Source organism: Callithrix jacchus, chromosome 4 (genome assembly GCF_049354715.1).
Source record: "Callithrix jacchus isolate 240 chromosome 4, calJac240_pri, whole genome shotgun sequence".
NCBI lineage: Eukaryota > Metazoa > Chordata > Mammalia > Primates > Cebidae > Callithrix > Callithrix jacchus.
This window is the reverse complement of record NC_133505.1, coordinates 44,162,671-44,177,291: the sequence shown is the minus strand read 5'-3', so window position 1 is coordinate 44,177,291 and position 14,621 is coordinate 44,162,671. Positions and strand designations below refer to the sequence as shown.

The 14,621-nt window shown below is 37.8% G+C and overlaps 1 protein-coding gene across 1 annotated transcript in view; it reads left to right on the top strand.

Annotated features, from left to right (window-relative positions):
- Positions 1 to 14,621, top strand: part of SRPK1 (SRSF protein kinase 1) — an 85,125-nt gene that overhangs the window by 42,520 nt on the left and 27,984 nt on the right. The window contains 6 exon segments of the mRNA XM_035295463.3: positions 3,339 to 3,445; positions 4,608 to 4,773; positions 6,700 to 6,725; positions 7,143 to 7,356; positions 7,733 to 8,152; positions 8,520 to 8,620. Coding sequence (XP_035151354.3) covers positions 3,339 to 3,445; positions 4,608 to 4,773; positions 6,700 to 6,725; positions 7,143 to 7,356; positions 7,733 to 8,152; positions 8,520 to 8,620 — 1,034 coding nt within the window.

Below are 14,621 nucleotides of genomic sequence, written 5' to 3'. Positions count from 1 at the left end.
ATCCATATGAGATTTTGGCAGTTTATTACCTGGCATCGAGATGTTCTAGGCTCACCTTGTGAGTTTCCTGTCTTAAATCTAGAATCAGTTTTCCTCTGAGAAGCCTTAATTCCTTTCTCTGGGAAATGGCATCCAGAATCTAAGCACTTAGAGGTCTACTTCGCTACTGGGTATGTCTTTATCTCTGTTATTTGTTGATTCATTGCAAAAAGCCATAGTTTCACCTCCTTCCTCTCTTCCCTTTTTGGGGGCCACTAAAGTTGCCCCCACAGCTTATTCTTTTGTGGATGTGTGGATTTGTTTGGATTTTTCCAAACTGTTTTCATTTTGGACTAATTCTGTTCTCTCTAATCCTTTAAGGTTTTTTTTTTTTTTTCTTCTCTGCTTCTGCTCATTTCCTCATACACATGTGCTTTGCCATATCCTTGAGGGGGCCCCCTCTGCAAATCTCCAAATTTCTCTCTTTCTGCAGCTCTCTCCTCTCTAGTACCTTGTTCACTGGATTATAGCTGCCTTGGTCTCCTGAAGACACTTGCCATCCATTGATTCATCTTGTGGAGTCTACCTGGGAAGTCTCAAGGCAATAAGATGGGGCATTCCCAGGGTTCAGCTCTTGTTTCTTTTTTTCAGGGATCACCGTACATGTTGTCTGATGTCTAGAATCTTCTGTTGTTTTTGAATTTGGTCTGTTTTGGGTATTGTTTTCTCAATAAGATAAATTCAGTCCCTGTCACCTCACTTTGGCTAAAGCAGAAAACTTGATAGGTGCTGGAGTTTTTTGTTTGTTGTGTTGTGTTTTGTTTTTGAGATGGGGTCTCTCACTCAGGCTGGAAGTCAGTGGCACAATCTTGGCTCACTGCAGCCTTAACCTCCTGGGTTTAGGTATTCCCTTCACCTTAGCCTCCTGAGTAGCAAGGACCACAGGCACACACCTCCCTACTTGGCTAATTTTTGGATATTTTTGTAGAGATGGGGTTTCACCGTGTTGCCCAGGCTGGTCTCAAACTCCTGGGCTTAAGGGATCCACCTGTCTTGGCCTCCCAAACTGCTAGGATTACAGGCATGAGCCACCATGCCCGGCCTTTCATGGGTTTTATATGTAAGAATTTGCTGCTGGACGTGGTGGCTCACACCTGTAATGCACAAAATAGATCACGAGGTCAGGAGTTGAAGATCAGCCTGGCCAAGATGGTGAAACCCTGTCTCTACTAAAAATACAAAAATTAGCTGGACGTGGTGGCAGGCACCTATAATCCCAGCTACTTGGGAGGCTGAGGTAGAGAATTGGTTGAACCGGGAGGCGAAGATTGCAGTCAGCTTAGTTGCGCCACTGCACTGCAGCCTGGGAAAAGAGCGAGACTCCATCTCAAAAAAAAAAAGAATTTGCTGAGCAGTTTTCCAAAGCATTTATACCATTTTAGACTTCTACTAGCATAATACAAGAGTTCTAGTTGTTCCACAACCTCACTTACATTTGGTGATGTTTATTTTTTTTTCTTTATTTATTCATTTGTCAGTTTGAGATGCTATCTTATTGTAATTTTGATCGGTGTTTGAGGTTGTCACGTACCTTTAATCTTACGTAATTTGGAATATTTATGACACTGATTTTTTTTTTTTTTTTTAATCCAGGCTCGTTGTTTTATGCCATCTTAGTTTGGATTTGTTTGAATGTTCCCTCATGATTAAATTCAAGTTAACCATGTTTGTCAAGCATACTACATGGATTATGTTTTAGTTTTCTCAGTATATTGCATTAGAGGGCACATGATATGAATTTGTGCTTATCATTGGTGGTAATAAGTTTGATCACTTGGTTAAGACAGTGCCTTCCAGATATCTCAGTTGTAAAGATATTTTATTCTTTTTGTAATTAATAAGCAGTCTGTGGAATGATATTTTGGCGCTGTGAAAATCCCTTTTCCCAACAGTCTTTCACATAGTCGTTTTAGTATTCACTGATTCCTACCTGAATCAGTAATAGTATACTATAGTGTTTGTAAATTGGTGATTTTTTATTTCTGTAATACCTTATATATTTATTACTTGGCTTTCTTCTCTAAAGAAGATGTTTCTCAGCCGGGCATGGTGGCTCATGCCTGTAATTCGAGGACTTTGGGAGGCTGAGGCAGGTGGATCACCTGAGGTCAGGAGTTGGAGACCAGTCTGACCAACATGGTGAAACCCCTTCTCTACTAAAAATATAAAAAAATAACTGGGCATTGTGGCATGCAGCTATAATCCTAGCTACTCAGGAGGCTGAGGCAGGAGAATCGCTTGAACCCGGGAGGCAGAGGTTTTGGTGAGCTGAGATCACACCACTGCACTCCAACCTGGGTGACAGAGCGAGACTCCATCCCAAAAAAAAAATTTTCTCTTTCTCCACACTTTTGGATCAGTATGGACTTGTTCTGTTTTTAATCGATATATTAACTCAGAACTTTATTCTTTAAAATGTCCTCCACATTGGCTGATGACATCCTCTTCAAGATGGTTCCTCTTTCTTCTTGACATGTTCTCTTATTTGTTGGCACAGCAGGGTGTTCCAAGTTTACCTTGTATTTTTCCTGCTTGGATTTAGCCATTTTTCCAAGGAACTCAGGCTTTCCTTTAATGGAGAATCTTCAAGTCTGAGCACTAGGACATTGTATATATGTATGTCTTGACTTGCATGTAGAAGCTAGTGGGGATGGAAGACATCAAAATACTACCAAAATCCCTGTAATGCCCTGCACAATACTAGACCCAAAGAGTATTCCTACTGTGTGGGGCGATCAGGTAGTTCGTACATAAGGATAACACATGGTGGCACTGGAATCAAGTTTAGTTTTGTAAACTACAGAGCATAAAGCAAGTTAGTTTCCTGTTTTAAAAAATGTATGTTTTTGAGGTTAGGTCTTGTACATTCATCTCTTCTATAGTTAAGTAAGAATTTGTTTTTCCTTGCTTTGAAACTGTGAGAATGGAAATTTTTACCCTGGACACTAATTTTGATATTAGGGAAGAAACTAATTTATATGAATAGAATCAACAGCATGAGCCTAGTGCTTTCTTTCACTATTTGCATATGTAGGTTTTACTTTTTCTTTTACCAGTATTTTAATGTACATAATAATATTGATAAGCCAGCCCCCCACAATTTTCTCTTTCATGATTACTTTCATTGGCTGTTGCATTCGACTGAAATTTTAGAGGATTGGCAGCTATGTATTTATTCATTGAAGCTCTATAACTTTTTATACTGAAAGAAAATACATAACATTTTAATAGGGTGTAATTCACAGGTTATCTTTCCCTGTTCTTTTGTGCCTTTTTTTCCCTCCTTAATTAACTCCTAGATATCTGCATGGTATTTGAAGTTTTGGGGCATCATCTGCTCAAGTGGATCATCAAATCCAATTATCAGGGGCTTCCACTACCTTGTGTCAAAAAAATTATTCAGCAAGTATGTATCTTAGTCTTGACTATGCAGTGATGGTTTAATGTTCTTAAAGTGTCAGGAGTTTATATTTTCCAATCGAATTTTTATTTTAAAAAGTAAGTTACTGGCCGGGTACTGTGGCTCACGCCTGTAATCCCGGCACTTTGGGAGGCCAAGGTGGACGGATCACCTGAGGTCAGGAATTCGAGACCAGCCTGGCCAACATGGCAAAACCCTGTCTCTACTAAAAATACAAAAATTAGCTGGGTGTGGTGGCATATGCCTGTAATCGCAGCTACTCACTTGGGAGGCTGAGGCAGGAGAATCTTGAACCCAGGAGGTGGAGGTTGCAGTGAGCTGAGATTGTGCCACTACACTCCAGCCTGGGTGACAAAGCAAGATTCAGGCTCAAAAAAAAAGTAAGTTATTTTTAATTCCTAAAATTAAATACTGCCTTCAATTTTTAAGAGTTTATTTTGCTTATTCTCTTTTTAAATGTTTTAGCATAACCATTTTCCCCCAGGTTTGCCTCCTATATTAATTAGAAGGTGAAGCTGAGTTATCTGACTTGGGAACATTGGAGCCTTTATCCAGAAGTTGTAAATAGTAATTTTACATGAATGGATAATTGCTATGTCAGATTATTGCCATCTCTTTGTACAGCATGATTCATGGGCATTTTCTGATTTTCTAAAGAGCCTTCAATATACAGTATAGAATTTTACCATCAGGAAAATATTAATACTTCAAGGGGCAAAAATTTGTTTGGGTGATGTGTTGTGGAAGGAGCTCCAAACTGGGCAGCAGCAGACCTCAGTTCTTCATCAGTGAGGAAATTTGAATTAAAGATATGTAAATCTCTGCCATCACCTACATTTCAACACTTAGAGGGTGTGTTGAATGTTTATTCTTAGTCTTTATAGTGTATATAGTTGAAGAATATCTCCAAATAGAATTAATTAGCTTTGTAAAACATTGAGGAATTTTTTATGTAAATAAATACTTGCCTTTTTCATAGTTTAATCTTTCTGGGAAAGTTTGTGCTTTTTTTAAAAGGTACTTTTATTCTCCATAGAAAACGCTATCATGTCTTTTTTTTTTTTTTCTAATGTCCTGTTATAATCTCGTACTTCTCCAGAAAGCCTGTTTTTTGTGTTCGCAAGTCTGCCACTCTATTTTTATTCAGGTGTTACAGGGTCTTGATTATTTACACACCAAGTGCCGTATCATCCATACTGACATTAAACCAGAGAACATCTTATTGTCAGTGAATGAGCAGTATATTCGGAGGCTGGCTGCAGAAGCAACAGAATGGCAGCGATCTGGAGCTCCTCCGCCTTCTGGATCTGCAGGTAGATTTTCTTTTAGGGACTTTGCTCTCATTAGAAATTTTAAGAAATTTCTATTTTTATTCTGTTATCACGGAATTAAGTACCTCCCAATCATATTTAAGAAATATTATCAGCCTCTGAGAGACATTCTCAGAATTACTTTCATATGGGAAGGAGAAAACTAGATATTGTTGTATCTTTATGTTGTATGTTACAAAAGCTGGTGCGTATTGTTTAAAAATATTTTTTCTTAAGATTTGATGATTTTTGAAGTGTTTACCTCTTACTGTGATCACACATGCTCATTTATTGGACTGATAGTCTCTAGAGGGGCAAGATAACATTGCTCTTCAGAGCTTCCTTTAACACTGTAGTTAGACAGATCTGGTTTGAATTTGGGCTTCATCCTAGACTGAGAGACCTTAATTGAGTTAATTTACTTTATTTCCCCTCAACAGGGAATTACTGGGATTAAATGGTAAAGCAGTTAGTAGTGTGCCACACAATATTATATACTAAATAAATTATGGGACCCGGCACAGTGGCTCATGCCTGTAACCCAACACTTTGGGAGGCTGAGGTGGAAGGATCACTTGAGCCCAGGAGTTTGAGACCAGTCTAGGCAACATAGTAAGACACCCGTCTGTACAAAAATTTAAAAAATTAGCCAGGCATGGAGGTGCATGCCTGTAGTCCAGTTACTTGGGAGGCTGGGACAGGAGGATTGCTTGAGCCTAGGGGGTCAAGGCTGGTGCAAGGCATGATAGTGCCACTGCACTTCAGCCTAGGCAGCAGAGCAAGACTCTCTATCTCAAGACATAAAACTAAATACATAAATAAGTAAATTATGGCTGCTTTATGATTTTTTTCTTTTGAGGTACAGATTTTAGTTTTAATAGTGTGTCATTTTTGGGGAGTTTGCTTGATCCTCAAATTCAAATATTAGTTATGCACTTCCTTTAAAAAGTAAGACTAAAGAAAGGGGAAATGGGGAGTTGGTTGTTGAATGGATGTAGTTTCCATTTTACAAGATGAAAACATTCTACAGATCCTGTTATACAACAGTGTGAATAATGTTAAAACCACTTGAACTGTACGCTTACCCAGAGTATAAATTTTTAATGTGTGTGTTGTTTGTTTTTAAAACACTTTTATTATACAATTTTTTTTTTTTTTAAACGGAGTCTCGCTCTGTTGGCTAGACTGGAGTGCAGTGGCATGATCTCAGCTCACTGCAACCTCTGCCTCCCAGGTTCAAGCGAGTCTCCTGCCTCAGCCTCCTTAGTAGCCAACCACCACACCTGGCTAATTTTTGTATTTTTAGTAGAGATAGAGTTTCACTCTTTTGGTCAAGCTAGTGACCTCGTGATCTGCCTGCCTCAGCCTCCCAAAGTACTGGGATTACAGGAGTGAGCCATTGCACCCTGCTTATACAAATATTTTTAAAAGAGGAAGACTGAAAATCCTACCTTTCCAGCTAAGCTACACTATTATCCATGACATGGTATAGAGCAAATTGCTATAGCTCTTGATGTTACCTAGACTCCCCTTTTAAAATTGACAGGTTCTGGATAGGTAGAGATGAAGAGATTGTTGCTTGTCCCTTTCTATTTTAAGCAGTGCATGGGAATGGAAAATAGGTGATTTTAGCAGCTTTAGTAGTGGAAACCAGAAATGGGAACTTGGCTCTTTGCACTTATTGATGCTACCTGGGGAAGAATTTTATTTATCTTTTTTTTTTAAGTTTGGCAGTTTGTATTATGCATTATTTTCTTTTAAAATGATAATAATATGGTTTCTACTTAAGTCATTTAAAAACAGTAGTTTTCTCTCCAGTGTAGGCTACGTAAGAAAGACTTTTCATTCTGGTAGAGTGTTTTATCTGAGCTTTAGTTTATGTTGCCTAACGAATGCCAGAATTCTTACTTGGTTTTCTTTTCTTTTTAGTCAGTACTGCTCCCCAACCTAAACCAGTAAGTATAAGGTGTTTCTATATTTAATTTTGATCTATGGGCTGTGGTGTGGTTCTTCTGTTGCAGATGGTAACAGTTTGTTTCGAGTTTGGGAACCAAAGGAAAAATATTCCTGCACTTCTATAATTTTCTCCAGTAAATTCCCTTGCACCTTCATCAAGTCTAAAAAATCTGAGTTTGTCTGAATGTAAACCAGCCCCACAGACTGCTCAGAAGACCACACTTTGTTATTTTTTCAGTTTTATTTGGGTTTATAAGAGTATCCCACATCTTTTAATTTAATGAAAGACTTAAGTGCTATGTTAGGGAAAGATTTGTGAAATTTAATTAGGAAGTAATTAAAGTTAACAGGTATCTTTAACTGGGGGTAATTAATTAGCCAGCTGAAGGCTTTATCTGTTTGTAATCTCCGCCCAGGCTGATAAAATGTCAAAGAATAAGAAGAAGAAATTGAAGAAGAAGCAGAAGCGCCAGGCAGAATTACTAGAGAAGCGAATGCAGGAAATTGAGGAAATGGAGAAAGAGTCGGGCCCTGGGCAAAAAAGACCAAACAAGCAAGAAGAATCAGAGAGTCCTGTTGAAAGACCCTTGAAAGAGAACTCACCTAATAAAATGACCCAAGAAAAACTTGGTATAAATAGAACATCACAAAAATTACAATACACTTTTAACTTTAATTTATCATTGTTACATAATACATTGTTTCATATGTACAATACGTATCCCTGGGGGTATCTTTATAAGAATATGGATCTTATCATACATGTTGGGCAGGTAATATTTAAATGTAATTTGTAACTTTTCTCAGGAAATGGAACATAGATTTCATTTAACAATTGGGTAAAAATAAGATCTTGGCCCTTCCAGAAATAGGTTTTAGATGTTTAGTCTTGTTATTATGTCACTCACTATAAGTTCTAGAAAATGTTTTAATCTTGTGATAAATGTTTCTGTTCTTTCACTCATACACATACATATACATATTTCTTTGTTCATTTGTTCCTTAGAAGAGTCAAATACCATTGGCCAGGATCAAACACTTACAGAACGTGATACAGAGGGTGGTGCAGCAGAAATTAATTGCAATGGAGTAATTGAAGTCATTAATTATACTCAGAACAGTAATAATGAAACATTGAGACATAAAGAGGATCTACATAATGCTAATGACTGTGATGTACAAAAGTTGAAGCAGGAACCTAGTTTCCTAAGCTCCCAAAATGGAGACAGCAGCACCTCTCAAGAAACAGACTCTTGTACACCTGTAACTTCTGAGGTGTCGGATACCATGGTGTGCCAGTCTTCCTCAACTATAGATCAGTCATTCAGTGAAGAACACATTAGCCAACTTCAAGAAAGCATTCGGGCAGAGATACCCTGTGAAGATGAACAAGAGCAAGAACATAATGGACCACTGGACAACAAAGGTACCTATGCAGCTATACTTCCTCAACACTCCTTCCCTGTACAACATATTCATATATCTCTAGACTAAAAGTATTGTTTTTGTAACTATAGCTTTATAACAGGTGTCTAAGTTACCTTCAAATTGTAATCTGTAGCTGACTTTGAAGTTTATTCATCAGGTACTGGGTACACAGCATTTATTTGTTGCTATGAGGGCAGAGGTTTTTAATTGTAGAAACTCAAGATGGGAGTTTTTTGTCTTAGTGTATTGTAAGTTGTCATTCGGGTATTACTTACTGTATTACTTTTACCTTGAAGAGCTTTATTACTTGTTGAGTATTTCTCTGTTCATTGAACCGTCTTATTGTTGATGCCTGTTGTCTGTAGGAAAATCCACGGCTGGAAATTTTCTTGTTAATCCCCTTGAGCCAAAAAATGCAGAAAAGCTCAAGGTGAAGATTGCTGATCTCGGAAATGCTTGTTGGGTGGTAAGTTAAACTTGTCTCAATGCTATTTTGAAGTGACTGGGGGAATGAATGAGAATTTGGACTTAATTATGTAAAAGTAAAACATCTATAATTCTATACCCAGATTGACCCAACAGTTTAGTGAATATTTTTTCGCATTTAAAAAAACCTTTTCTTATGGAAAAGTTTATAACAAAAGTAGAAAGCATGGTAATCGTTATCATGAAACAGTCCTTCTGTCACCTCATCCCACTTTGGGTATCCATCACCCAGATTCAGTAATGTCAACTCCTGGCCAATCTTGTTTTATATATATATCCTTATTAACTTTCAGACACTCAGTGCCTATGTTCATACTCCCCTATTTCCATTTTCAAAATTGATGACTAACTTATAAATTGTAACCTTTTAATTCACATAACATATTTTGGACACTTTTCTTTGTCAACCAAGAATTTAAATACAATTCAGTTCATTACATAGTTTCCCTAGTACACTTTAAACTACATATTTTTGACAGCTCTGTGTGATGAGATTCTTTGCACATAAATCTTTGTGTAGTTTTCCTTAAGACATGTCCTAGGCATAGAATTGCTAAGTCAGAAGTTTTAGTGATTTTTAAAAGGGCTTTATGATGTATAATGTCATTTAACTTTTAATTATTCATAATAACATGTAATTACAAATATATTTTGATGTATAGTGTCACTCTCCAGAAAAGATACATCAGTTATTCTACCTTTAACAACTCAGAAAAGTATTTTCCTCTATGATCTTCAGGCTAACTAGTGGAATCTCATTTTAATTGGCAAATTATTTATACTATTTTTTTTTTTTTTACTATGTATCTAATAAAAAAGGGTTTTAAGGGTTTTTTTTTTTTTCCTTTTTTGAGACTGTTGCCCAGGCTGGAGTGCAGTGGCAGGATTTTGGCTCACCGCAACCTCCTCTTCCCAGGTTCAAGCAATTCTCCTGCGTTAACCTCCCGAGTAGCTGAGATTACAGGCATGCAGCACCATGTCGTGCTAATTTTGTATTTTTAGTAGAGATGGGGGTTTCTTCATGTTAGTCAGGCTGGTTTCAAACTCCCGACCTCAGGTGATCCACAAGCCTCAGCCTCCCAAAATTCTAAGATTACAGGTGTGAGCTACCTTGCCCAGCCATAGTAAGGTTATTTTGTTTGTTTGAAATGGAGTCTTGCTCTGTCACCCAGGCTGGAGTGCAGTGGTGCAATCTCAGCTCACTGCAACCTCTGCCTCCCAGTTTCAAGTGATTCTCCTGCCTCAGCCTCCCGAGTAGCTGGGATTATGGGCATTTGCCACCATGCCCTGGATAATTTTTGTATTTTTAGTAGAGGCAGGGTTTCACTATGTTGGCCAGGCCAATCTCAAACTCCTGAACTCAAGTGATCTGCCCACCTCGGCCTTCCAAAGTGTTGGGATTATAGGCATGAGCCATCAGGCCTGGCCAAGGTTATTTTTAATGGACATCTTTTTAAAATTTGTAATAGAATGATTCACACTTACATGACACCACTCAAAGAGCTGTTCACTTTGAAAATGGGACATGGTTGAGACCTCAGAAGGATCTCATTTCCCATGTTGATTCTAGAATATTGTGATAACCTTTTAGAAAAAATAAAATCAGCTTCGCACTGACTTTTAGGAATGTGGAGCAGCTTTCCAAGTAATTAGTTACTCCGCTATGCTATCATCTGGTCCAGGTCACCCTGGATGATTTCAGTAGTGACTGCAATAGCTTCTTCACTTTCTCCCTTCTGCTGCCCTTGCTCCCCATAGACTGTTGGCAACACATCTATCAGAGTAATACTTCTATTTTTTAATTTGTGTATATTTATGAGGTATAAGTGCAGTTTTGCTAGGTTGATAAATTGCACTGTGGTGAAGTCAGGGCCTTCAATCCATCACTGGAGCAGTGCACATTGTAACCACCAAGCAGCCTCCCTTCATCTACCCTTTCACTCTACCCCTCTGAGTCTTCATTCCACACTATGCTTCCGTTTGTACACATTATGTAACTCCCACTTACACGTGAGAACATGTGGTATTTATCTGTTTGTTTCAATTAAAATAATGGCATCCAGTTCCATCCATGTTGCTGCAAAACACGTGATTTCATTCTTTTGTATGGCTGAACAGTATTCATTGTGTACCATTCCATGCCACATTTTCTTTCTTTTTTTTTTTTTTTTTTTTTTTTAATAAGATGAAGTTTCACCATGATGGCCAGGCTGGTCTTGAACTCCTAACCTCAGATGATCCGCCCAGCCCATTTTCTTTATTCCTAATTTAGCTTAATTCCATAGTTGTTATTCTGAGTAGTGCTGTGATAAACATAAAAGTACAGGTATCTTTTTGATAAGATTTCCTTTCGGCAGATACTCAGCAGTGGAACTGCTAGATCATTTGGTAGTTTTAGTTCTTTGAGAAATTTCTATAGAGATTGTGCTGATTTTCCTTCCCACCAAGAGTAAGAATTCCCTTTTCTCCCTATTCTCTCTAACATGTTATCTTTTTTTTTGTTGTTTTTTTAATAATAGCCATTCTGATTGGTGAAAGATACTGTGATTTTTGTTGTTGTTGTTGTTGTTGTCCTTGAGATGGAGTTTCACTCTTGTTGCCCAGGCTGGAGTGCAGTGGCACCATTTTGCTCAAGGCAACCTCTGCCTCCTGGGTTCATGCAATGATTCTGCCTCAGCCTCTCGAGTAGCTGGGATTACAGGCATGTGCCACCACACTTGGCTCATTTTGTATTTTTAATAGAGACAGGTTTTCTCCATGTTGGTCAGGCTAGTCTTGAACTCCCGATCACCTTAGCCTCCAAAAGTGCTGGGATTACAGGCGTGAGCTACCATGCCCACCCTCATTATGTTTTAATTTGCATTTCTCTGATGATAATGATAGTGAACATTTTTTCATATGTTTCTTGGCCATTTGTCTTCTTTTGAAAAATGTCTATTTGTGTCCTTAGCCCACTTTTTAATGGGATTATTTGGGTTTTTGTTGTTGTTTGAGTTTCTTATAAATTCTGGATGTTAGTCCCCTGTTGGTTATATAGTTTGCAGATATCTTCTCCCATTCTGCAGGCTATTGACTCTTGATTATTTCTTTTGCTGTGCAGAAGCTTTTTTGTTTAACTCCCATTTGTCTATTTTTATTTTTGTTGCCTGTGCTTTTGAGATCCTAGTCATGAGTTTCAGGTCTTATATTCAAGTCGTTAACCATCTTGGGTTGATTTTTGTGTATGATGAGAGAGAGGGATCCAATTTTATCCCTCTACATATGCCAATCCAGTTTTCCCAGAACCATTTATTGAAAAGGATGTCTTTTCCCTAGTGAATGTGCTTGTTGGCTTTTCAAAGATCAGTTTGCTGTTAAGTATATGGCTTTATTTCTAGGTTCTCTATTCTGTTGCATTGATCTGTGTATCTATTTTAATACTAATACCATGCTGTTTTGATTGCTATACCTTGTATAATTTTAAGTCAGACAGTGTAATGCCTCTAGCTTTGTTCTTTTTGCTTAGGATACCTTTGGCTATTTACATTTCTTTTTTTTTTTTGGAGATGGAGTCTCACTCTTTAGCCCAGGCTGGAGTGCAGTGGTGTGAGTTCAAGCAATTCTCCTACCTGAGCCTCCCAAATAGCTGGGATTGCAGGCACAAGTCACCATCCTCAGCTAATTTTTGTATTTTTTAGTAGAGACGGGGTTTTGCCATATTGGCCAGTCTATAGTCTTGAACTCTTGACCTCATGATCTGTCTGCCTCGGCCTCCCAAAGTGCTGGGATTACAGGGTGAGCCACCTCGCCCGGCCTATTTAGGTTCTTTTTTTTTTCCATATGAACTTTAGAATTGTTTTTTCTAATTCTGTGAAGAAATGGCATTGGTATTTTGAAAAGAATTGCATTGAACCTGTAGATTGCTTTGGGTAGTATGGTTGTTTTTTTTTAAATTTTTTTATTTTTAATTTTTAATGGATTCATAATAGGTATATATATTTGTGGGGTATCTGAGATGTGACACAGGCATGCAATAGCCAATGGGGTATCCATCCCCTCAAGCATTTATCCTTTGTGTTACAAACAGTCCAATTATACTTAGTTATTTTTAAATATATAATTATTGACCATAGTCACCCTGTTGTGCTGTCAAAGAGTAGATCTTATTATTTGTAAGTAATTTATTTATACCCATTAATCATCCTTACATCCCCCTTCTCCCACACTATTCTTCCCAGACTGGTAACCATCCTTCTACTCTCTGAGTTCTATTGTTTTGATCTTTTGCTCCCACAAGTAAGTGAGAACATGTGAAATTTGTCTTTCTGTGCCTGGCTTATTTTGCTTAACATAATGATCTCCATTTCCATCTTTGTTGATGATAGGATCTCATTCTTTTTATGGCTGAATAGTACTTCATTGTGTATATGTACCACATTTTCTATATCCGTCTGTTGACAAGCACTTAGGTTGCTTTCATGGTAACTTTGATTTGCCTTTGTCTGATGATCAGCAATGTTGAGCACCTTTTCATATGCCTCTTTGCCATTTGCATGTCTTCTTTTGAGAACTGTCTAGTCAAATGTTTGGCCAATTTTTTGATCAGATTATTAGATTTTTTTTCCTATAGAGTTGTTTGAGCTACTTATATATTCTGGTTATTAGTCTCCTGTCATATGGGTAATTTGCAAATATTTTCTCCTATTCTCTGGGTTGTCTTTTCACTTTGTTAGCTGTATTCTTTACTGTGCAGAAGCTGTTAGCCCAATGTGATCCCATTCACCCATTTTTGCTTTGGTTGCCTGTGTAGGGGGGCGGGTATTGCTCAAGAAATTTTTGCGCAGACCAATGTCCTGGAGATTTTCTGAAATGTTTTCTTCTAGTAGTTTCAAAGTTTCAGACCTTAGATTTCAGTCTTTAATCTATTTTGATTTGATTTTTATGTATTATGAGACAGGGATTGAGTTTCATTTTTCTGTATTTTGGTATCCAGTTTTCCCAGCAGCATTTATGACTATCTGTATCTTGAAAAGTGACTGTAGTTATTTTTGATTGGTTGATGAGTGTTTTTACTTAGGGTAAGAGTAGTTCACACACTACAGTTACAGTGTTACAGTATTCTGTGTTTTTCTGTGTACTTACTATTACTGGTGAGTTTTGTACCTTCACATGATTACTTACTGCTCATTAATGAGCTTTTCTTTCTGATTGGAGTACTCCTTGTCACATTTCTTCTTGTAAGGACAGGTCTGGTGTTAATAAAACCTCTCAGCTTTTTTTTTTTTTAAATCCCTCAGTTTTTGTTTTGTGTGAGTAAGTCATTATTCTCCTCTTTGAAGGGTATTTCTGCTGGATATACTAATCTAGGGTAAAGTTTTTTCCCTTCAGCACTTCAAATATGTCATGCCACTCTCTTCTGGCCTATAAGGCTTCCCACTGGAAAGTCTGCTGCCATGTGTGTTGTCACTCCATTGTATTTTGTTTGTTTGTTTGTTTTCTCTCACTGCTTAAAGATGCTTGATCTGGCTGGGTGCAGTGGCTCACGCCTGTAATCCAAGCACTTTGGAGGCCAAGGTGGGTGGATCACCTGAGGTCAGGAGTTCAAGACCAGCTTGACCAACATGGTGAAACCCCATCTTAAAAAAAAAAAAAAAAAAAAAAAAGATGCTTGATCTTTGGGAGTTTGATTATTAAATGCTTTGAGGTAGTCTTCTTTGGGTTAAATCTGCTTGCTGTTCTATAACCTCCTTGTACTTGGATATTGATATCTTTCTCTAGGTTTGGGAAATTCTCTGTTATCCCTTTAAATAAACTTTCTACCCCTATCTCTTTTTATACTTCCTCTTTCAGGCCAGTAACTCTTAGATTTGCCCTCAAAAGGAGAAATCTTTGCCCTGACTTTATTGGGTCGGTCAGTCTTTCTGTCTTTCTGTGTCTCTCTCTCTCTCTGTGTGTGTGTGTGTGTGTGTGTGTGTGTGTGTGTGTGTGTCTCTCTCTCTCTC